We start from the raw sequence: 25,267 nt of genomic DNA on the forward strand, positions 1-25,267 counted from the left end.
TGAAACAAGTTTAATGTTCTGCGCATCTCTCAGAAGTTACAGTCCTTCATTCACAAGCAATCATAAGTCTTCGTCTTTTTACCGCACCATCATTAAATCTAAAATGAACTGTGAAGTTTTTTTTTAAGATCAATCATTCATGGACCTTTGGATCCCCAACATTTTTAGAAGTAATTACATTCCCCCCCAAAAAATCTTCACCTTTTAATGTTTCAGCATCCATTCATATTTTATGCATCGTTTCGTGCAGCTGAGGCCCCGTAGGTTTCACTGTGTACACTGGATTGGACTAATCAGGTAAAAGAGTAAGTTAAAGAAATGCAAAGCCAAAGACGAAGATCAAAGCCAGCGCCCCCGGGTGGTTTTCTCTTGATTCCATCTGTTAACGTGATGTTCATCTGATGTTTCTTCTCTTTGCTTGATCACTCTGAACGCTTTTAGTAAACCAGAAAGGGTGATGAATAATGCTTACAGTCCAGCTACAATCTGATCATTTGAGATCAAACAGGAAGTGAATTGGACCACCCTTCTCTTCAAACAGAAATGTAAATATGAAATCCTAAATAATCATTAATAAAATGCTTTGATCTCCTAAAGAAGCGAATTGTGAGATAGCACTTCATTAGAAAAACTGTAAACCAAGATTATTTTAATTGACTGGATTGTGAAGTCAGTGCACCAGAATAAGAAGGCTGTCTTGCTGGAAAAACAATACATATTCTAAAAGTTTCCTTTACAAAAGTGAACCATCAGCCATTTACCATTAAAACCATTACAAAATGTATTCATGTATAGTGTGCTAAACATCTTATTCCAGAAGGATTCAATGGTGATTGCCTTTCCAATACACCCACAGAGACCAATATAGTTTCCATTAAAACCAATAGAATTTCCATTATAACCAATCCAGGAGAATTAGAATAACACGCAGAATATTGTGCATCAAAAAGTAAAAAACTCTATTTATATTTCATGTTGTCTTCAACTAAAGCTTCTAATACATAGTTAATTCAAATTCTAATTTAAATAATTTAAGTTGTTTTATTTACATCACACACGTTACCATTGTTTGGAGCACAAATCTAGGTCTCTCCCCCAGGGTCCAATGAAACCCCATTATGACCTATTATAAACAAATAAATTAAATTACAGAAATTAAGTAGTCGACTGGCACAGCATGTTAAAGTTTCCTCCTCTCATTTTTTTACATTACAAGCAGTATTGCAAGGTACCCTGGCTGTCACGGCGGCTGCGCGCGTCCTTCGAGCTCTGACGCCGTCAATCCGTGTGCGCGTGGTGCTGTGTTGCCAACCTGCTGTCCAGTGCGGACGAGCGCGAGAGACATGAAGTGCGTTTACCGTAGAAGCACCGACCCATTTTGACATTTCGACAGTTGCAGCTGTTGTCATAAAATGCATTGGCAACGCAAAGACGAAACGTAAATCGGTTTTATATGGGAAATCATTCGAAGAGTCGCCGAGCGCTTAGTGGATTTCCATTTGTTTTTGACCCTGTTTATACGCACGTTGCGATGTTGCGATGGCATGCACGAGGAGAACCAAAACTTTGGTGTCCACGTGCGTGATTTTAAGCGGCATGACCAATGTTTTGTGTCTGCTGTACGTCGGATGGATCACCAATTACGTGTCGAAAAACGGGAACGGGAACGTGAAAGTTGCGGGAAGGACGCACGAGAAAAAGTTTGACGAGGATAACAGAGGCGAAACGTTGCGGATTATCGACAGGCTGGACAGGCTGGAGAGTGTTGTCAACCAGCACATTCAAGGTATGCTGTTTTTATACGACATGGGGTGTGTAACAGTTCTGCTCCCTTTACATTCGCGGTAATGCTGTTTATAGACCTACTTGCAGCAGACACGAAGATCAATAAAAGTTTAAAGGGGCTTTGCATGTCTTATAGTGATGGTAATAAGATCGCTCGAGGTAAAATACTCTGAATGAGCAGGAAGCTTATTACAATAGTTTGAACCCTTTAAATGTACTGTTCTGGAACTTGCTGAATGTGGAACGATCGTGATAAAGCAAGGAGATGCGTTGAAATCGCTTCATTGTATTTGGCACCTTTTATCTTCAGTTCTTAAAGTCCCAGAGAAATTAAAAATGACAATTCTTATTTTTTCATGAAATATTGCAGCGTTTATAGTAAATAGCTTATCAGTTTGGGTCATTTTCTTTTAAAATTCACGTACCCTCATAATCTTCTATTTAAATCTGAAAATGCACTTCCGCCCTGAAATGACGATCCATCTCAAATGACGTAAATTAGACGGCTTGGGTGGAACATCCTTTAACTCCCCCCCCTTCAACTGTCAGTCTGCTGCTTGTTTCATTTCAAAATGCAACAGCTGTTTTTATACATCCAATCAATTCGCTGTAAAAACGGAAGCCAAGCACACTAATTTGGCACATGATGGCAACATTTTGGTTGAGCTGTTCCTTTAAACAGTTATTTCTGTGATGCGGTCTGTGTAAACTCGATAGAGAGCGGGGCATAAATTTAACACTTGGCAAAGTCCTTGGACAAACATCAGTCTTGCGGATGGTGCCGTGTTATGCTACTGGACTCAGCATCCCGTTTATACAGCTGGGAGTGATGATAACCTGCAAGAGTTTGATCAGCCTCGTTCATCCTGGACCATTAATCATCATCTTGTACTGTTGCAAACTCTTGATGCAAATCCAGTTGATTTAAAAGATTTGGCCTTGAAATAAACAGAAAGGAAAATTATCTTCAAAATAAACTCCCGTTTATGCTCTAACAGGCTTTATGCAAGAGAGTTTAAGTGAGAAATTGTATTCCGACCCATTTCTCTAAAGTATTAATGCATGCATTAATCTTGTCGGAAAGCCTTTGGCTGGATTTATGGGATACATTGGTCTGTACCAAACATACTTCTCCCATGCTGAGCTCAAGGTCTTGAAGCCTGCTGCTCACCCAGAACAGTCATACAGAAGCTATAAATGTCAATCAAAAAATACACAGCACACCTACACTGTCAGGCAGTTAGAAAGATTGAATGTGTTGTGCTGAAAACATTATATACACTACATTGTAAGACACGGTTGTTAGCAACACTGTGTTCCCTACCCCAATTGTCATTCCATACAGTTTTATTCAAAACCAATTCCAAGCATGTAAATTATTTTTCAGGACGTCCAGAGTATGTCACATATAAAGCAGCAAAATATTGTTTACAATAACATAACATATTAGTTAGATTTGTTTGGAGTGTGACAAACACATTTTGCAACTGTGAATTCTACATTTTGAGATCTAGTTTGTTGGGGATAGTTCACCCAAAAATGAAAAAATCTTTCATCACCTATTCACCCTCTTGTCAATTCAAACCTGTATGGTTTTCTTTCTTTCGCAGAACACAAAAGAAGATATTTTGAAGAATGTCGGTCACCAAAAACTGTTGGTCCCCATTGACTTCTATTGTACGTACACAAAACCAATGCAAGTTAATGGGGACCAATGGTTTTCGGTTACCAACATTCTTCAACAATTCGATTCTGTCTGACATTGCATGTACAGGACAGTTTGAGAGTTTACAGAAAAACAGATGTCAATCCCAAACAATGAGCTTAACTAGTTGCAAATTTTATTTATTCAAAGTCTTAACATCACAAAAAGCCAATAAAGCAAAAAAAAAAATGTAGCCACATGATCTTATGTGTGAAAGTTTTATATGCACTTATGCACTTTATGCGATAACCCAAAATACATCGTGAAATTTTGTGTGGCTTGAACTCCCGGTTACCTACTGAGTGAACACAACCACCATGACGATAATAATCAAGGCGCCTCAGGTTTGCTTGCAGTCTGTGCCAGTTTTATGGTAACTGAGTCTGTGGCTCCTGCCAGGGAGTCTTATTTCCCCGAAATCCATTAAACATGAAGAGTCCGGTTTTCACGCCCATGTGGACCTTCTGATTGCATTGTCATTGGAAGAAACTGACATTGGACCTCCAGTTAGAATTGGCAATCGTGTTGAAGTGCTCTCTCACTGTGAAAGATATGAAGCCACTTGTTCCTCTCAAAGAGTTTCAATTTAGCAAATGCAAACTATAAGGTCAGTCTGAAGATGCCATGGTTAAAAAGGTCACTCTTATAAGTCGGTGGTTCTCAACCACTTTCGACAGCAGACACCCAGCTTTCGCAGCAGTCAAAGGTCAGTCTACTATTCATTTCCATGATTCTAGTGGGTAGAAAAATTACACACTTTAATCTTTTTGGATTGCAGCTCTGCAGCTTCGGCTAATGAACCATCTGTAGCTTTACTCTGATATGAAGCTCATGGTTAAAAAACTCTTCTCTTTGAAGACTTTGTAGCTGAAATCTGCTGCTGTTTTAACCGGATCCAATGTACGGAAAGTACAGTACTTTTATACATGAGCTCATCGATCAGTGCTGTGGAAACAGCTGCTGTGTTTCGCTGTATGTCCAGCAGTGATGCACCAAGCAGAAATATCTTATTCAAACTCTTCACGTTTTCTCTCCGCTCCGCACTGGAGATCATCTGGGTGTCTTTATGGTGTAACAACTCCACCCGCACACCATTATCTTTTCTCTGCTCTTCTCACAAGTTCATAAGTTCACGAGTCACACTTTCGAGCAGAACGTTACCCCGCTAATTTATTTTTTTAATGAAACTTCCTGCCAATTCGGTTCGTATGTTTTTGCGCACCCCCCTCGGGCATCGTTGTCATCTCACGCCACTACTGTTAAATGCCACCTGCAATTCTTATCATTATCAAGGGTGTTTTTTGTCCACGCTTCTCTTATTAGGAGATAGGACACGCAAGGTTCTTGTTTCATTGTCACGCTTCTCTCACTGATGGAAAACACCAGAGGTAAGGAGCCGAGAAGCGGATACTTCAGAACACTTGAGGTCACTATGAACATGCATTCCTGGCCTCCGAACGTTTGATTGGCTCTTTTATGTGTTGCAGTTCATTAAAAGTGGGTAATTGCTTAGACACCCATCAGATTTCGCTAATTAAATGAGTTCTCTCCGCGAGCGCTCGGTCAAGACGACCAACATGTAAATTAAAGCGTTGCCATGACGAGATCTCTGTACATGATCAGTTTTTCAGGGATGTGTCATATTTGAAAGCACGTTTAGGGGCAAGTGACATGTGAACTGCTTTATAAGATCTCTTGGAAATCTCTGGTGATGAGGTCAGCGTTTGAGAAACATGCACTTTCCTGTCTTTGACGGTGGGTTTCATTTAGAATGCATTCCGATTCAGTGATTTGTCAGTCTGGCAGATGTCTGATGTCCGGAGAGCAGCCTGTAATCAGGCAGGAGTCTCTGTAATCCTCTTTGATTTAACTCTAATGAAAGTCAAAGCATTTTAGCCTTATTCCGTCGTCCAATCAGACCCATGATATGACTATTTTGCTTTGTGTAAAGGTGCAATCTGTAATTAAAAAAATTGAGAAACCTTAAGTGTGTTAAGACTGCCTAGACCGTTCCTTGTCAGCAACAAATGCATAAAATTAAACCATTCACACATCATGCTGTGTCGCTAATTGAGTGCAAGAGAGAAAGCTATTTAAAGCTTTGTTTATTTTTGTGTGTTTGTTTTGCAGAACCATCTTCATATTAGATGTGACATTGTATTTATTGAATGTGATTGAAGTATTTATTGCTTCAAACTTTCTCCCAGCCAACTTTATTTTAACAGTATTAAAATAAGCTTGCCGGTGGCATTTTTACGATGAAATGACATTTTTCTGTCCATATTCACTTTCCAGCATTCCAGAGGGAATCGATCGGTTTGATTATGTTTTTTCCAGAACCCCTGTCTATCAAACAGACAATCTTGGTTTGACAATGATAACCTTGAGTTCCTCAAGCGGTACTTCGTATGTGCTAATCTATCTATCTCTATAGAGACCAGTTTGTGCTCTTAAATGGGAAGTTCCACATCAAATAGATTTAAAGTGCTATATTTAATGCTAATGGATTTGAGGTGTAATGTGTCCTTTCTGCAGTATTCGTACGAGAGACAAACGCAAGGTCTCGTACTAAACTCTGAGAAACTGCAACATTTTGATTTGGTCTGCATGGCATTGCACTATACTGCGGAAAAAAATATATGCGATAACTTGCTGTTATACACTCACCTAAAGGATTATTAGGAACACCTGTTCAATTTCTCATTAATGCAATTATCTAATCAACCAATCACATGGCAGTTGCTTCAATGCATTTAGGGGTGTGGTCCTGGTCAAGACAATCTCCTGAACTCCAAACTGAATGTCAGAATGGGAAAGAAAGGTGATTTAAGCAATTTTGAGCGTGGCATGGTTGTTGGTGCCAGACGGGCCGGTCTGAGTATTTCACAATCTGCTCAGTTACTGGGATTTTCACGCACAACCATTTCTAGGGTTTACAAAGAATGGTGTGAAAAGGGAAAAACATCCAGTATGCGGCAGTCCTGTGGGCGAAAATGCCTTGTTGATGCTAGAGGTCAGAGGAGAATGGGCCGACTGATTCAAGCTGATAGAAGAGCAACTTTGACTGAAATAACCACTCGTTACAACCGAGGTATGCAGCAAAGCATTTGTGAAGCCACAACACGCACAACCTTGAGGCAGATGGGCTACAACAGCAGAAGACCCCACCGGGTACCACTCATCTCCACTACAAATAGGAAAAAGAGGCTACAATTTGCACGAGCTCACCAAAATTGGACAGTTGAAGACTGGAAAAATGTTGCCTGGTCTGATGAGTCTCGATTTCTGTTGAGACATTCAAATGGTAGAGTCAGAATTTGGCGTAAACAGAATGAGAACATGGATCCATCATGCCTTGTTACCACTGTGCAGGCTGGTGGTGGTGGTGTAATGGTGTGGGGGATGTTTTCTTGGCACACTTTAGGCCCCTTAGTGCCAATTGGGCATCGTTTAAATGCCACTGCCTACCTGAGCATTGTTTCTGACCATGTCCATCCCTTTATGACCACCATGTACCCATCCTCTAATGGCTACTTCCAGCAGGATAATGCACCATGTCACAAAGCTCGAATCATTTCAAATTGGTTTCTTGAACATGACAATGAGTTCACTGTACTAGAATGGCCCCCACAGTCACCAGATGTCAACCCGATAGAACATCTTTGGGATGTGGTGGAACGGGAGCTTCGTGCCCTGGATGTGCATCCCACAAATCTCCATCAACTGCAAGATGCTATCCTATCAATATGGGCCAACATTTCTAAAGAATGCTTTCAGCACCTTGTTGAATCTATGCCACGTAGAATTAAGGCAGTTCTGAAGGCGAAAGGGGGTCAAACACCGTATTAGTATGGTGTTCCTAATAATCCTTTAGGTGAGTGTATATGATATGCAAAACAACATAAAATTTGTTAAATCGTTTTTAGATATATTAAAACTGAATATAACCTAAGTAATAGTGTACATTTTTTCTGATTGTTTGCTAATTTTGATATATTGTGCAGTGCTTATTTTAATAGCTTCACATGGTGACACTTGACATTCATGCTTATACAGATCACATTGGAAATCTGGCATTAAAACTTGGAATGTTTTAGGATTAAAAAAGTGAAGTATAGAAATATTTTAACAGACAAAAAACGAAAAATGTTTAATTCTGCTGTGTTTCCTGGTCACAAACTGTATGTTTAATGGGCAAATGAGGGACATTGACCATGTCAACTACTAGGTCAAGAAGAACTGTCTATTCCTCATCTTAAATATTAAAATCCATTAGATTTTAATCATTCATTTTACTAGTTGTTTGTTCCCTACTTTGTAGCAATAATACATAATGAAATAAAGATGGGGGTTAGGCATGGTTTGTCAGAGAGCAGCACACAAACCAAGGCGACTATTTGTCACGGCTGGACATTTCACAAACTGACCCAAGAGGATTTCATGGAGAACGGGCTGTAGCTTGCCCAGCAGGCACACCTAAGGGCTTGAATTCAAATGTCTCTCTGTGACTTTATTAACCTTTGCACTGGTTAGAGACACACAAGCCGCTCAAAGCAGAAGTGGCAGCATCTGAATATCTAATCACATATGCACTGCGCAGTGTCCTGGCAATTGTGCTCAAGTCGCGTGTATCAGGACAATACTGCCGTCTAAATGGAAGCAGGAAATATGGCAGTGAAAGGTTTTTTTTATTACAGTACTCGAAGACAGCAGTTGTATTTGTATGAGGCATGCATAACTGTCATTGGAAAACACGGTATTGCTGTGTGCACCCAAAAATAAGAAGTGGTGATCATTTATTCACCCTCATGTCATTCAAAACCTGTATTTGACTCTTTCTTATGCGAACACAAAAGAAGATTTTTTTTTTCAGAAATGTTTATGTGCCTATACAATGGAAGTCAATAGGGCCCCAATGTTTTTGGGGCACCAGCATTCTTCAAAATATCTTTTGTGTTCAACAGAAGAAAGAAAGTCATAGGCTTGAAATGACAAGAGGTTGAGTAATTTTCATTTTTGGGTGAACTTTAAAGATAGCTAGTGTTCTTACAGACCAATTCAAATGTGCAGTTGAACTCGCGACTTCAGTTTGACTATGATTTCGATTTTAGTTTATAAGTGCATGAATCAGCTTTTAAAAAGTAATTTAGCAGCAGCAATAGCGTTTGGTTGAAAAGAAGGGGATCCAGGTTCTAACCGACCCCCAAACAATATATTTTAATAAGGGAAAATGTGCAGTAAGTCAGTGAATAATATACAGTATATTTGCAGTGCAAACACATTTGCTTGAAAAGTGAGAATGTGCTGGAGAAACACTCCTCTTGCTTTCAGACACCCAACGACCACTCAGCAAAGCATTAAAATAACAAGTTTCAGTCCACCCACTATAACACAAATGAATAAACTGAACAATTGTGAGCTGTTACTCTTATAAGCTATTACATGGCAGACACACATTACATCACCGCACTGATGCGACCAGCCCCTTCGAATTATTTTTGTCACATTTTTCCGTCTTATTTGATTATTTAACACATGTTTATTAGATCAATTAAAAGCACAAGAGAATCACAGATGGTGACGTTTCGTCTTGTTTTTTTGGTGCGTGTGAGAGGGAGCTGTGCCGGGTTGTCGTGACACGTAGCAGCACAGCTGACAGCTCATTCTCTGTATTAGGCCACCTGTTAATGAACTGGATAGAGAGAGAGAGCGAGAGAGAGAGACGGAGCGTTAAATGAATGTATTATTTCATAAAGCAATTTGATAAAGGTAAAGCACAGAACACAATAGATAGGTTTCACATAGTCCTTATTTATTATAGCCAAATTGACTAGTCTAGCAAATAGATTTATCATCAAGTGTTTCTGTAAGTGGAGTTTAATTTAGCCTCGGTTTGATTTCGAGTGCACTTGGTGTTTTCCGCGGCCTTATTTGCGAGGTCACTGATGCGATCTCGACTTTGATTTCAATAAGGTTTCTTTTCTCAACAGAAGCGCCGTTGCCGGATGTGGCCGTAATTATCATTTCTCCAGGATTGTGTTTTGCATGCAGAAATGAAAGGCAATGAGCTGTAACGTTTGATTTATGAAGTTAAAGTCATTCAGTTTGCTGGGAATACACAACAGGCGTTGTTTTTCTATAGCTTGTGTGAGTCTTGCCCCTATTTGCAAAGATTGTTATAAAAGATTAAGAAACCACTTTAATGCGTCTTATCACCTGAGGGACACTCACTACATGTTTTAAAGCAGCTCTTAAAATGAATATGGGCATCTGTGGTTGCTCATGCATTCATTCATATACACATAAACATTCAGTGGCCTAGAACCTTGGGCCGTCTTCACCTGCTAATGCAATAACCAGCACAGCCCATGGCATTAACCAGCTTGAGTTCAAAGCTCTTCGCTTTCTTTGTGCATGTTTTATGTTGTTAATCCTTTAGTTTTATAGTGTGTATAATACTAGACAGAGAATGTTATCAGTGTGACAGGAAGTCTAGTAAAATATGGGCAAAAATGTGAGCTTTTGTTGCCTTTGTGAGACTGTTGTCAGGGCTCGAGGACAGGGAAACATGATGACAAGTTGGTCAGGCACCAGAAACCGGTTTAAAAGAATTTGAAATGCAAAGAAACTGAGTTTTTTGAGATTTTATACAATGGAAAATTCTAAATTTATTAGTGTGACAAAAGGGTGGGCTTTGCGGCACTCCAGGGGCTCAGTTAGGATGCTATGCCACAGAGGTCAATGGAAGAAATACCACACTCACTTTTACTATTTGGAAGAGCCGCAAACAAATTACTTTGTGCACTTATTTCAGGTTTGTTTAGCATCCTAAAGATTTCTGCAATTGTTTCATGTTGAAAATTATATTTAAGTTGACAAAACAAAACAGTTTTTTTTCCAAGCTCTGCTTTCAAAAGGCATTGGAAAAGAATATGTGAAACAACTATTATTTTCATATATTCATGTTATCATATAAATGTATTTTCTTGCTGACTATTTTCAAGGTGAAAGGTTTAAAAATACAATCAGGATTTGACCCCAAACAAAACATCTAGGTTAAAGTCGACAGGAAATGGAAATTGCAGTGGTGTTTTCTTCCCTATTTTGATGTATATCCAAGTGAATTGGCTTCTGGAATGACAAAAAAGTAGCTTGGGAATTTTCTGGAATTGATTGGATCATTGGAAGCCTGGCCACTGGACAGTGGATATAGTCCCTCCCTCATGCCAAGACATGCCTCATGCAGAGCATAGATGTCCTTAAGAGTTGGAGGGGTGGTTAATGTTTCAATTAAAGATTATGAGGGCACGTGAATAAAAAAGACCCACAAATAAATTATTTATAATGAACACTGCAAAATAAAAAAGGTTTGATTTCATGGTTAGTTTAATGTCAAGGACTTATTGCAAGGATTGTTGAAATTTGCATACAAACGCCATTTCTTTTTTTCATTAAAACAATAATAGTTTGTGTCAGGGTGTAGAATCCATTCAGGACTGCATCTGTGCTTTAAAATCCTGTTATTTCGGTGATAATTACAATTATTCACATTCTCTCTGATTTAGCGAGGAATTGTTTTGACAGATGATCATTTAGCTCTGTGTGGTGCACATAATGGCCAGAATTCACCAGCAGGTTCACCGAAACTTCTCAAATAATTTTGCTTGATTCGTTTTAGGCCATATTTTATACGTGGACAAAAATCCTCATTAAGACGACTCTCTAAGAAAAAATGTTTCATATACATATGAAGAGTTTGGTTCCAAAACGCGATAAACGGCATTAAAAAAAAAAGAGTTTCCACCAAAATCAGTATTGTATCAGGTCGGTATTGAAAAGTCACTTTTTAATTTTACGCAATATGCGATATCCGCCGTGTTATTCTGTCATGTTTTCTCTCTTTTTTTCCAAACAGCAATATACGGCAGTCTCACTTCTCTGCAGAATGCGATATATCCGCTCAACCAATCACAAGCACACCATTCCACACATTGTAAACAGTAATGAACGATTCGTTCGCGAACCGGCCATCACTAATTAGTATTATCTGGGGACCTCGTGTGATTTATAAATTACCTCCCCACATCAGTATTTCATGTGACGCATTCGCACGGGATGATTTTACTCAAATTTACTGACTTATTTCCCGGATGTGATGGCAAGGCTTTGTGTATAGTTTGTATAGCCTATAGTTGTATTGCGTTTAATGATATATGACCGTACCTTTCAGCATTTGAGACCCGTGATCGTGAACCGGACAAAAGATCACCGCGATCGGGGGTCTCAAATGTTACGAGACTTTCCATGATAAATAAACAAACGGGAGACTTCCGGTAACTTATGGATATGACCCAGCACCCGAAATAATACCAAAACACTTCAAAACAGCCTCCATTATTCGCAAACGGTGGATAAAACCTTGAAAAATGATATATGAGCCCGCCAAATCACAGAGATCCCGATTTGCACGGGCTTAAGATCACAGACAACCTCTGCAATTAATACAAATGACTAGAGGTCCCCAGGTAACACTAATTCTGTGCGAATAGGACTATCAGGGCATATCAAGCAATCTCTAACAAAACAATAGTGAGGCATAGTACAAAAATGTTTTACTCACATAAGATTGCTGCGCCATTCCTATCGGATCCAATATTGACGGCACAGCACTGCTTTTTAATTTTAGTCTCTCCACAAATCCAGCGTCGACCTGTGCCTTGTTCACGAAGGAATCCTCGTAGAAATGAAACGAACAAACGATCCTCGTAGAAATGAAACGAACAAAACGAGCCAAACGCTGTTTTTCCCACATGAGCTGGAACGTCTTTAAAAATAAACTTTAACCACGCATTCCCAATATCGGAATCCGAAGGAAGGTTATGCAGCGACTGTGTTCTTCCACAACCGGGGATGGCACAATATTTAGTTATCTTTAACGGCATGTTTGTTTATTGCTTGCTCGCTCTGTCTGGTTTCACGCCACTTACTTCAGAATTGTCATGCGTGAACCAGTGGGCGGGGCTAGAGAAGTTGTTGATATTCTTTCTGTGGAGGCGGTGTTCAACCTATCAATGGGTGCATTCCAGAACCTGCCGTTCGCTGGGCCTGGTGTCAATAACAGTTGTAATCTCAGTAACAAGGGCGTTTTCAGTTCTGACACTTACATGATGTTCGCGTGAATATAATTCCCTCTTATATAACAAAAGCTCGGGTTAAAATTGTGGTTTTAATTCATGGCATCTTAAAAAAAAAATTGTCATGGATTTATTGCATTTTGGGGAAAAAATGACCAGTTTTTATAATAAATCTTTTAAAATCAAAATCTGGATTAGAATTTTTTATGTTACTAGAACCTAAAGATGCTATGTGAAACTTTGAAACAGAAAATAGAGGTTTTGATCTTGCCACTTTCTTTGTAAAGAAAACACATTTTTACTCAGTTATCAAAATGGATTTATAGCGTTTTGGAACCAAACGCTTCATATAATTATGAAGTGTCAAGCTTGCGGCAATTCGCTCATAGCTAATTTGACAAAGCTAGTGTGCACTGAATAGAAGTCTCACCACTGGCTCAAATGACTCACGCTGTTTCAATTGCCCAGAATAACCGATAATTGTGAGACGTGCCTCTATTTCACACTCCGCAGGGTTGCGTGAACTCCCAGCTGCGAGTCGTTTAGCAGTTTTCAGCCTGATTCTGAAAGACCACAAGCGTGCCCCTGTCATAGAGGCTAATGTATGTGCTACCATAAAGTTGTGCACGTAGAGTCCATAGGGAACAATGACGTTTTCACTCAAGATGCACATAGGATTACGGTCAACGATGGGAGACAAATCATCCAAACACTACATCATACATCGACGAACAAAAAGGGGAAAGGCTTCAGGCTATCCGTTTCAAGCTACATCCACAAATATGATAAAAACTAAGTACACTTTTGCACTTACTTGAGGCTTGATCACAGAGGCACTCAACAATGCTCAACTGTAGTACTGTCGGTTCGCTGAAATTTGAATGTTTTTTAGTAAACATGTCCTTATCACTTGATGACAAATTACCTTAGCCAGCTGAGATTTAGCAGACGAAAGTCATCACCCTGCATGCATAGAGTCTATTCGATTTTTAAAGGCGACATTACACTGTTGAAGTATTTAAGCCTTAGTATTTACTTTTAAAAGCGTTGCTGCAAATCTTCATTGTCTTTCAAGTGATAGAACGAGAACAGTTTGGGTTGCAATCCTCTTTTTTTGTTTTAGCTGTTTGCACTGAATGGAGTAAAGCTGACTCGAGCATCAGCTTCAGATGCCCAGACAGGCCTCTCTGAAGTTTGAAGCCATTGCATTATGGTTACATCAGTTGCATCTTGGAAGCATCAGACACTTCCATCTAGAGCACTTCAGATTAGAGGTGGGATATTAATAGTTTGATTGGTTACGTTTAAGGTTCTGCAATTCAACATAGGTGTAATACTTCCAGCATCACGGCTGGGAATTTAAAAATCATTGATTTGCAACCAGACATTCATGATTCATTGACTAAAACATTATTTGTAGTTTCAGTGAGATTATTTAAGTAACAGGATCCATCAAGTTGGATGTCGCTGTCTTGTTTTGCTGTCGGTGGAACGTTTTAACCAAACATGCTATTATAACAGCTTCTGATGAGAAGAGCAGCCAAGGTAACATTCATCAGCCGTGAGTGGTTCACTTGCAGCTTGGTCACTTCCTATGTTGTAAATGCAACACCTCTCAGCCGTTGTGCATTGTTTTCTGTTGTCTATCCATTATATTTGTGAAAGACGTTTTGTTACAAAGCCTGCTTTACATAACGTCTATATAATGTTTATATAACATATTATAGAATGTAAACTTAGGATAAAGTGATTTGACCTTCACGCTGGAGTAGGGCTGTCACAATAAACCGACGATAAATATCACGTGATTTATGCACAGCTTTTGAGTGGAGTACGGGAAAATGCAGCTGCATCCGAAAGCCAGAGGGCGCTCTCGTGCGGAAACTCCAAATGCGCACTGCAGAAGAAGACCATAACACGTTCTAGAATCTAGGAAATGCCTATGGACATCTTTTTATCACTGTTACTCAAGCCTCATTGGGTATTTTTATGATAATAAAGTATATTTATAATGATCATGTTTGACGGGTGTTGCTTTTCAAATGCACATTATAAGCGACTCAAACTCGCACTGCTTTTAGATCGAGCAGCATTTCCTACTGATCCCAGAGACGTGCTTCACAGACAAGCTACGCATTAAAAAAAATATCAAACATTGCATATCGCAGCCAGCTCGATTACAATAGGATTTAGTGGTATCGCTATAAATTATCGTGCAGCCCTACGCTGGAGTTACTGATGTAAACCTGAGTCCGACTGGGGTCAGAATTACAAAACAATGGTATTAACAGTAACTATGATTATCGATATTGTGTTAATTCTATACATATTGTAATAATATAAATCGTTCGGCACCCATTTAAAATTTTGGCTTAATTGTTACAAACTTTTTTCTGCCGTTTTCATTGACCAAATAAAAGACACAAAAAAACAAAATGAAAAATGAATTTGACTTATAGCATGTTAGCATCATTTATTTCTTTACAAAAGATATTGCGATACTGTAATAATACCGTTAATTATTTTGCCCATGATAACCATGTAGGGAAAATTTTTATACTGTGCCCTAGTTCAAATTTTTTTCTCTTGTTTTAATCATAAATGTAACAAAATTTGATTTGCAAATATCGATAAACTTAAAGCTGCAATCTGTAACTGTTGCCTCTCTGTCGCCATCTCTGATCAAAACATAAGATTCCAAGTTACTTTACGCATTTTATCTGGCTTGTCAAATGACATCATCCTCATCAATTCCTGTGAAATCATACCCGACCTGACAAATCATTATTATAAACCTGCTATTGTGAATCGGGGTAAAGAGACTGATTTGTATATTTATTTTATGTAAATTTGTTTATTTTTAATAAGCGTACAGATTGTAGCTTTAAGGAAAATGAGCCTAATTTAACGTTAGGTTTGCATCTTCAAAACACAATCTGCATGTTTGCAGGCTCCTGGTCATATTTATCATAGGATGATGCATTTCTCATAACTGCTTGCATCTGAATAAATTGCCTTTGGTGAGCGGCTTGCATTTTTCGAATCTCTTGCGACGCATCCTCAGATAAACGCAAGTCCCGTTCTGTGTGTTTAAATATTTGGTGGAAATCCAACGCAGTAAAACCGGCGTCTTCTCCTGAGTGCTTATTTATCTACAAGGATAAATAGCTGCCACAGGCCCTCACAGTGGTACTTAAAGTGATGAAGCAAACATACTGTGCTTCGGACTCCAATAAAAACAGATGAAATAGATTTGGAGGTGGAATCAAAGTCTGGACCAAGTAATTGAAACAAGTCAAAACAGCTTTAGGGATTCTTTAGTTATTATTTACTCATCTTCATGTGTTTTCTTGGCATATGTGCAGAATGTTGCTGCTGCTGTTTGTACAGTTTCTATACAGTGAAAGTGAAGAGAGTCTGAAGCTGTCAATCTTTAACATTCTGCTTAAAGTCTACTTTTGTTGCGAAAGAAAGTCATAGGGGTTTGGCACTCCCGATGGTGAGCGTCCCTTCAAACTTCAAAATGTCTTATAACATCTTTCATTCTCTCTGACAGGCGTACTCAAAAGTGGCCCATTTCCCTTCTCTCTTGTGGTCAAACAGATGGTCAACATGGGCGGCCGAACACGTTCCGCCCAAGAGCTCCCAGCTCCCAGCACCGTCTCTGACTTAAGGCCGGGCCCCAGATCGGCATATCCAGTCTCACTTGCTCATTTTGTCACCATCCCTGGAGGGCTGCAGAAAACTCTGAGAAAGTGAATAAAATATATTTCCAGAGTTTGCCAGCAAGCTGTTGTTTCCTATAAGCCGCTCAGAGCGGGATGTGGGCAAATGGAGCATTTAGATGAGCAGGACACGTACCTTCTGTCACTCCATTTTGTAGCCTTGGGTTGTCCAGCAATATTGTTTAATGACCGTGGCTGGAGAACTAGCCCTGTAGCCATCATGCTTTAAGGGATTTGTGTCTTAAATTTCCAAAAAAAAAAAGATTTTTAAAGGTCAGGCTTTATTTTTCTCCTCTGTAGTGGTCTGATGTATGAGTTTTACTAGAACTCGTAATGCATGGTGTGCAACGCAGTCGATGTAATAAAAAGTGGAAAGTTCTGCACACAAATGTTTATTAGATGGCAACATTCGGTCAAAGACATTTTTCAATGCCTCCCGAAGGTCTTTGTAACGTTGCTGTCTAATAAAGATTTGCGAGCTCCGACGTCATGTTGGAATTTTTCTATAAATTTTAATTGCAACTTTTTGTTTAGCGCAATAGCTGCGATCTATATAAAGTATGTTCAATGCAATCTCTCACAATGTTTGCTGGTACCATGGGAGATTTACTTTTTAGGAGGCTTGTCAATTTCTCTCTCTACAGCAAGATTTTAATATCCTACCTGCAGTTTAAAGCCACTAAAAATTAAGTTTACTTTTTACCTTTGCTGATGGTGACTCAAGAGTTTCAGATGCCCTGCAAGGCTGATTTGCTGTTGCTATGGAAAAGGTACAAGTAGGCTAATTAGAAATGAATGTGAATCATTACCTACGCTTTAAAGTATGCTGTGCATTTTGTGTATATAGAAAGGAGAACATGGACTTTGTATGGTCTCATTTTACTGTGATATTTCGTTACTTCCATTAGCGTTATCTGTTTATGTTCATTTGCGGACATTAAGGCTTGTTTGAATCACTAACATCTGAGGAATTACTTATTTGAAATGTGCTTATTATAATTGCTGTGAGGGAATAGGGTGACCCTGGCCCATATCAATATAATTGGTCTACTTTGAAAACTGTTTAATGAAAAGGGTTCTGAGACCATTTTGTGTTGTGAACAGGAGATTGTGGGTAATTTGCAGGCCCAAACTGAATCAGCGCTGAATTGAATTGAGAAAATACACAATATATTTAAACATGCAAAATGTGTAAAAACAATAAGTAATCAAATTAATGACAATATTTAATAAATAATATTGAAGGGCATATGTAGAACTGTGAGTGGTGGAAATTTGTGGTGCTTTCTGGTGATGCAGAAGTTTTATTGTGAGCCCAGTTTTTTGATACAGATAAATCATTTAAGAATTATTATGAGTATAATGGCTTGCATTATAAGCTCATGGCCTCTCTTGTATGGTAATGTTGTTCTGGAACCATGCAGCTTCTAATAATGTTGGCATTGCTCTGTGTTATATAACATGAGATTATTAAATTTGGGCAATAATCATAACATGGATTTATTACATTCATAAAGAAGATTTGTTAAAGGATTAATATGTACAGTAGTATTCCACTAACCTAAGCTGAAAAAATAAAAGCAAGGATAATATGAGTAGTTGAAAAGACTGACAACAGTCTATTTTGTTTTTATTTTAATGTTTTATTTGACAGAATTTTAGATTTTTCGAAAAATAAATGAATCATTATTATCACTATCGTTATTATAAATCAATTATTCATTATTACGCAAATGTTATTATACGTTTTTCTGGCATCCCAGCTGTCGGAATATTAAAAACATTTAACACTGTAGAAAATTAGAGATAAGCTTTGATTTTTTTTACAGTGTATTGGTTGCTACTTTTTTTGTATTATTAATTTTACTAAACGTCAGTTAAAAATTTTAAATGCATCTTTTTTAACTGAAGAAACTAATATGTTTGCACAATTATTATAATTTGACCGTATGCTTTCAGATCGGAAGGTTTGTAATGTCCAGAGAAAAATGTAAGTGATCCTAAACCTATGAACGGTAGTGTACATTTGTTAAAACATTTAGGCTTATGATCAGACTAATGACATCACTATGGTGTCCTTATCTACAATTCTGCTTTAAAGATAAATGAACATTAAACACTAACAAGTGTTTCTTTTTACAGAAAATTTCATAAAATAACACTTCTTTGAGAAAATAACACTCAAAATGCAGTCATACGCAAAGCATGCTGGGAAATATAAGTCATCTGCCCAATTATAACTATTTTATGTTAACACAACACAACTACTTTATGTTGTCCCAACATGAATGGATTCAGTTATATGACTAAACATAAAAAATCATGTTGTGACCAAATTTTCCAAAAGTTGTGTTGATTTAACTTAAGTAAGTTAAGTAAATTGGACAAGCAGCAAAAATCCTTTTTTTCAGTGTATGCCTGTTATTCCTGTAATTGTTCATTCTGAGTAATGCCAGAATTGATTAAGTATTACAGATTCCATCCCACAGCCATTCGCTGCATCATTTGTCACGGTTACAAAACACAGCTCTTGTGTAGCACAGCTTGTAAAACTGCCTTGGGTATCTGGTCATTTTGCTCTGCAATGTGAGGCTGTTCTGGAAGCTCTTGACTGGATAGAATGTATAATCAGGGCTCTACACTGCGACCGGAAATTAGTCTGTGCGACCGTGAAAAAATATTTAGGCGCACTGGTGCGACTGAACCGACCTAAACTCATAACCCATTTAAATACAATAAAATGAAGAAACTACGACTCCCAAAAAATGTGCCTCCATTTATATTACGTGACATTAAGTATTCACTTCCACTTTCACTTTCATTATCCACTGCGATCGGCTGCATTTCATGCTAGTCAACTGATCGGCGTTTCCCGCTAGAGTTCAAGTTCAAGTTCAAGTGGCTTTTATTGTGCAATACACAGTGAAACGCAACAAAATTCGTGACACAATATAAATCACAATACACAACGTTCAACATCGGAGTGCAAACAAGTAGTGAAACATTGTCCATGTAATCATACTACTGTACATGTAAGCGTTCAATGAGGAACTAGCAGCAGTGTTGGTGCAAAAATATGCAAGTAGGGCAGTTATTGTTGCAAATGTGCAAACAGGGTGTTACAATGTTGTGTGTTAGTCCTGAGTCTTTGTTTAGGAATCGAATGGCTTGTGGAAAGAAGCTGTTGCACAGTCTGGAGGTGAGGGCACGAATTCTCCGGTACCTTTTTCCAGAAGGCAGAAGGTTGAAAAGTGCATGAGAGGGGTGAGTGGGTTCAGCTACGATGCTGGTAGCTTTACGGATGCAAGCGTGTGGTGTATATGTCCATGATAGAGGGTAGAGATACCCCGATGATCTTCTCAGCTGTCCTCACTGTCCGTTGTAGGGTCTTTTGGTCTGATGCGGGCATCTGCTCAGGATGCTCTCAATAGTCCCTCTGTAGAACGTGGTCAGGATGGGGGGAGGGAGGTGGGCTTTTCTCAACATTCGTAGGAAGAAGAGACGCTGCTGGGCTTTCTTGGTGATGGAGCTAGTGTTGAGGGACCAGGTGAGGTTCTCCGTCAGGTGGACACCAAGGAATTTAGTGGTCTTTACGATCTTTCTACTGATGAGACCCACCACGGTCGTGTCATCGGTGAACTTGATGATGTGGTTCGAGCCGTGCGTTGCTACACAGTCACGAGTCAGCAATGTGAACAGCAGAGGACTGAGCACGCAGACCTGTGGGGCTCCAGTGCTCAGTGTGGTGGTGCTGGAGGTGTTGTTTCCGATCCGGACTGACTGAGGAGAAGAAAGGAAAGGACTGACTAGAGAAAGGAAAACATGCTTACGCGCCATTTAGTGCTCCGCTTTTACTTTCGGTTCTGGCATAACTGACCCTTGTTAGACGCAGGACAAATGTTTCTGTGTAGTGTTTCTTTGAGCGATCGCATGACGTCCGACAGCTGAGTCCAACACACTTTCTTTATGATGTTGCTTTTGGTGCTAATAAACAAATGGTTGGTTGCATAGGCGTAATTTGCGGGTGGAACATGTCCCCACCACTTTTTGAAAGAAATTATCAAATGCTTGCGGAAGGTGTGTTTAGAGGCCATTAACATCTAAAACTCGTGGAAAATGCAGGATGCGCCACTTTCTGACCATGTCCCGTTGCTCACACTTGAGTTATATTTGCGGAAGACAGAGAGACACGACTCCAGATGCGTGCATCATCTGCGCTCTCGGCGCTTTCTTGTGCATCCAGTGTCCAAGCTCGTAAACCAATGAACAAGTGACATTTTTAGTCATAGGAATAAACAGTTTTTAAGTGTAACACCGCAACAGCCAAGTGACCTTCCCCAAATGACAGTTTGGGAACCACATACTGTGAGAGCTGGAGTCGAAAAGTGGAGTAGCCAATGGACGGACCGCCCACAATATATGAAAAATACTCCCAACGAGTTATAACAGAAACAATTTATTAAAGTGCTGCGTCTGATCTCCTGCTTTTGTGGCAGTTTGAGAGTTGACTGTAACCAAGGCAAGACACAAAGTTCACACGAGACTAATGTGCAATTTGATCTCATCGTTTGTAAATCTCAAATCAAATGTTATTAATTAGGCATACAGTATGCATATTTAATATATTTGAATGATTCTCTCCGTGTTTCGGGTTGTTTGTATTCTATGGTGGACAGTAGGCTACAGTATAATAACGTTATTCAGTTAAACTTGGCCCAGTGATATGAAACTGTAATGTGGTTGACAGATCTGGAACTACTTTATAGGTGTGCGCGTCCTGAAAATCCATGCACACCCTTAGAATGTTTGCCAGCCAATCACAATGAGACATTCAATTAATGTTCCTTTAAAAAAAACTTCAATTATCTTTGCGCCTAAATTTTGGACTGTGCTCCTAAATTTCGCTGTAGAGCCCTGATAATGATGGCTTGTGTGCAGAGAGATGATCCAACGCTTTAAGAGAAGACGGAGAGAGAGAGGTGCTAGAGGGAGGATTGGAATACAAGGGCTATTTGGATTACGTTGCATTGCGTTGGACCAAAGCAGTTTTTAATGGAAGTTTCAGTGCCAGATATTTGCACTGGCATGAAAGAATAAGGAAATATGTGGTGCTACAGATAATTAATAGTGATTTGTTTGTAGATGTGTCTGACTGTCTACATCCTTGACCACAAATGAGATATTACAGTATACTGTATTGGCTTGATATGGTCTGAATAGCTGTGGGAGATTTTCATTATTTTACCAGTTTTTTTCTTTAACAATTCCTGCAACATTAATGGATGCATATACTGTCCTGGAAGATAAAAGCAACAGCAACAAATCTTCCCTGGATATTTGGACTCGCCACACTTAGAGGCGTACACTACAGAGCTAATTCAATCAAGCTGAGTATCCGTTTACCTCTTTACCGTAAACATCTCATCTCACTGTGTCAATGTGGGGTCAACAAGATCATGACATCATACTTCTGCAACTGTTACATCACCACAATATTGATGTGCCATAAAGAAATAGTTTGCCCAAAAATGCAAATTCTTTCATTATGCACTCACTCTAGTGTCTTTCCAAACTTGCATGACTCTCTTTCTTTTACAGAACAGAAAAGAAAATATTTTGATGAATGTTGGTAACTAAACAATACCGGCCCCCATTGGCTTCCATTGTATGGACACAAAATCATTTCTCACAAAATATTATTTTGGGTGAACTATCCCCTCATGAGCCTTAGGTGGAACACATAATATATAATGTATTATTTTTCATAATTTAGTGATTTGTGGTTTAAATTCACCGCCCTGCCTCTGTCCATGATCTACTTGGCCAATAGGGTTAAAATCCCTCTTTGGGACCCCCCATAGTTTTTTCTTATGTATTACAACCTAAAAAATATATTTTATTTTCATTGGAATGCTGATGGAGCAAAACGTGCAAAAAAAGATACCGTATGATGAAATACTGTATCTCTTCACATGCAAACACTTTTGGTAAGGCAAAAGTTTGGCACTAAAAATTATAAATGATTATTTTTTCATTTATAATGTACAGTATGTGATAAATTAATTGATTCTATAATCACACTTGAAGTGTTATATGTGCTATGTTATGTAATATGTGCGATGTTATGTAATGCGTCATATCACATTACCTCAAAATCAGCCTTGAGTTTAAATGGCAGCAGAAGCATTAGGTCAGCAATGTGCCTCATTAGGCGCAAGTGATCTCATGTTTGTCTTTCAGTGTCGTCTTGCATTTATGAGTCAAACTCAGAAGTCAGTTTTTCAATTAAACAAACACATGTACACAAATGCATAAACCTGGACCTGATATTTGTTATGCAATGATGCTTTTTAGTGTATAAATATGAGAGTATAATTTATGCACATTTTCCAGCTTTTTGCGTGTGCTTTTCTGAACCCTAGTTTAGGTTACGTGTGGGGTGTCTTGTTTTACTTCAGCTGCGCAGACTTGGCACTGACAAGCAGACAGCGTGCCACAGGCGAGGTCAGAAATGCCATCCGTCTGCTGTGACGCCTACCTACGAAGGCTCTTGCATTTAAGAGCGGAACTCTTTCGGCTTTGATCCTTCCTAGAACATTTCCTGTCATAGCATGAATTCTTTCAGCATATTTGTTTTTTAACATCCTGTGCGGTTACATTTGTTGTTTGCTTTGTGCCAATTTTTTCTGAATATTAAATCCGAAGCTCTTAACTTATTTACATGGTATGTAAACTAGATTTACCTCACTAGGTCTTTTTAACACGTTTGAAAAGGAAAGTTTAAAGAAAGTTGATAAAGATAATTGCATGTCTTGTTAAGGGAGCGTGAGATATTGTGAATGTTGCCTTGGAACGGTCACTGTTTTGCAGAATTGTTTTTTTATACTGCATAAATTAAACCAAACTGTAGTACCTTTTGTTAATGCCACACGTAAAGTAGAAAATGTAATTAGAACAAATTAGTGAAATCTCATGAATAAAATTAGTGGCACATTGATTTTAGCATGTTTCAGTAAACAGATTGTGCCTAGCTAAAGAGATTTAGCCTGTTGCTAAGCACCATTAATATTGGTCAGTGTGATGAAAGGTAAAAATTATGAAGCTTGATTCATGTACTTTCATACACGATTCCTACTTTACTTGTTTAGACAACCCGTGCCCAAAAATAACATGTCATTTCAAAACCTGTATGACTTTCTTCTGCAGAACACAAAAGAAGATATTTAGAAGAATGCTGGTAACCAAATAACGGCAGTACCCATTTACTTCTATTGCATGGACACAAAACCAATGCAAGTCGATGGGTACCGCCGTTTAAAATATCTTCTTTTGTGTTCTGCAGAAGAAAGAAAGTCAGTCTCACTTTATTTTAAGGTCCAAACCTCGCTATTAACAAACCATTTACTACGACTTTTGCCTTAATAAACTCCTAATTTGGTGCTTATTAATAGTTAGTATGATAGGTGTTAGGTTTAGGTATTGGGTAGGATTAGGGATGTAGAATATGGTCATGCAGAATATGTGTTTTATAAGTACTAACAAACAGCCAATATTCTAATAATATGCATGCTAATAAGTGACTTGTTAATAGTGAGAATTGGTCCCTATACTAAAGTGTTACCAGAAAATCATACAGGTTTGAAATGACAAGAGTAAATGATGACAGATTTTTTTTTGTGAACTGTCCCTAACATGATAGAAAGATGGTTGCTTGGTTGGATGTTTCATACTCAGGCCTGTCATGTTTCATGCGTATCCCATTCAGGTCTTCCACCCTTGTGGACAAATTTGTCTGACTTTGGGTCAGTAAAAATATTTAGATCATCTTCCACATCTTTTAGAGTCATTGCAAGCACAATTAGACCAAAGAGTTACTGTATAATTTACAGTGGTTTTGTTGGGACTACCTGAATTACACAGTGAATTTAACATACAGTACAAACAAAATAATTGAGGATGTTTTGAGCCCAAGCACTGTAATTCCTCATGATGTGTGATTTCTAGCCTGTTTTCGATTAGCTTCACGTTAATGTAGAAAAAACCATAGTCTCCATTGAAAACCTTTGAAAAGTAGTATGAGAAAATACAATTTTTGCAAGCAACATATTAATCACATACTTTGTTTTTGTCAAGGTGTCTTAACATTGTGATGTATTTAAACTTTTGACTAGAGTTCTGTTATAATAATACAGATTTAAAATGAGAGGAGTCTAAATCTGACTTGTTTTAAATTCTGTCATCATTTACTCGCCTTCTTGTCATTTCAAACGTGTATGACTTTCTTCTGCAGAACACAAAAGAAGATATTTTGAAGAATTTTGGTAACCAAACATTCTCTTCTATTGTATAGACACAAAACCAATGCAAGTGAAAGGGTGCCGCCGTTGTTCAGTTACCAACATTCTTCAAAATATCTTGGATGTTCTGCAAAAGAAAGAAAGTCATACAGGTTTGAAAAGACATGAGGGTAAATGACAGAATTTTCATTTCTGGGTGAACTATCACTTCAAGAGTATACCTGCATGCTGGCCCTTTAAGAGGATTTTTCTTGTTCATGAAAGCCGTGACTTGTGTTGTGAAGTTGGATTCATAGCCTCAGTGTCTGCGGTGGCAGAGATGGATTATTCTCCGCAGGCCAGCGCAATGCAGTGAGTGTAATTAAATAACCTCTGATGTTAATTAGCATTCCTTGATTACCTGCACTGGCCTTTCATCATTCTGTGAGCATTGCCAGGTCACTCTCTTTCTGCATCCATACATCTGCACGGTGCACGCTGTCAGATTTTCTTAGTATTTCAATTTGAAGAAGTGGGAGGAGGATATTACTGTTTTGCTGCCCGGGTAACATAATAAATTGTCTTTTATTGGCAAACTGTATTCTACCAGGTATAGTGATGGTATCAGATAGTACCGCATTA

The 25,267-nt window shown here is 38.6% G+C and overlaps 1 protein-coding gene across 1 annotated transcript in view; it reads left to right on the forward strand.

Moving 5' to 3' along the window:
* Positions 1-1,295: 1,295 nt before the first annotated feature.
* The window catches only part of galnt18a (UDP-N-acetyl-alpha-D-galactosamine:polypeptide N-acetylgalactosaminyltransferase 18a), a 46,290-nt gene continuing 22,318 nt past the window's right edge, over positions 1,296-25,267 (forward strand). Inside the window, exon 1 of the mRNA XM_057329773.1 lies at positions 1,296-1,786. Within this exon, the coding sequence (XP_057185756.1) occupies positions 1,540-1,786 (247 nt within the window). The 5' untranslated portion in view covers positions 1,296-1,539. The remainder of the gene's footprint in view (positions 1,787-25,267) is intronic.

This window comes from Triplophysa rosa, linkage group LG3 (assembly GCF_024868665.1).
Source record: "Triplophysa rosa linkage group LG3, Trosa_1v2, whole genome shotgun sequence".
In the NCBI taxonomy this organism is placed as follows: Eukaryota; Metazoa; Chordata; class Actinopteri; order Cypriniformes; family Nemacheilidae; genus Triplophysa; species Triplophysa rosa.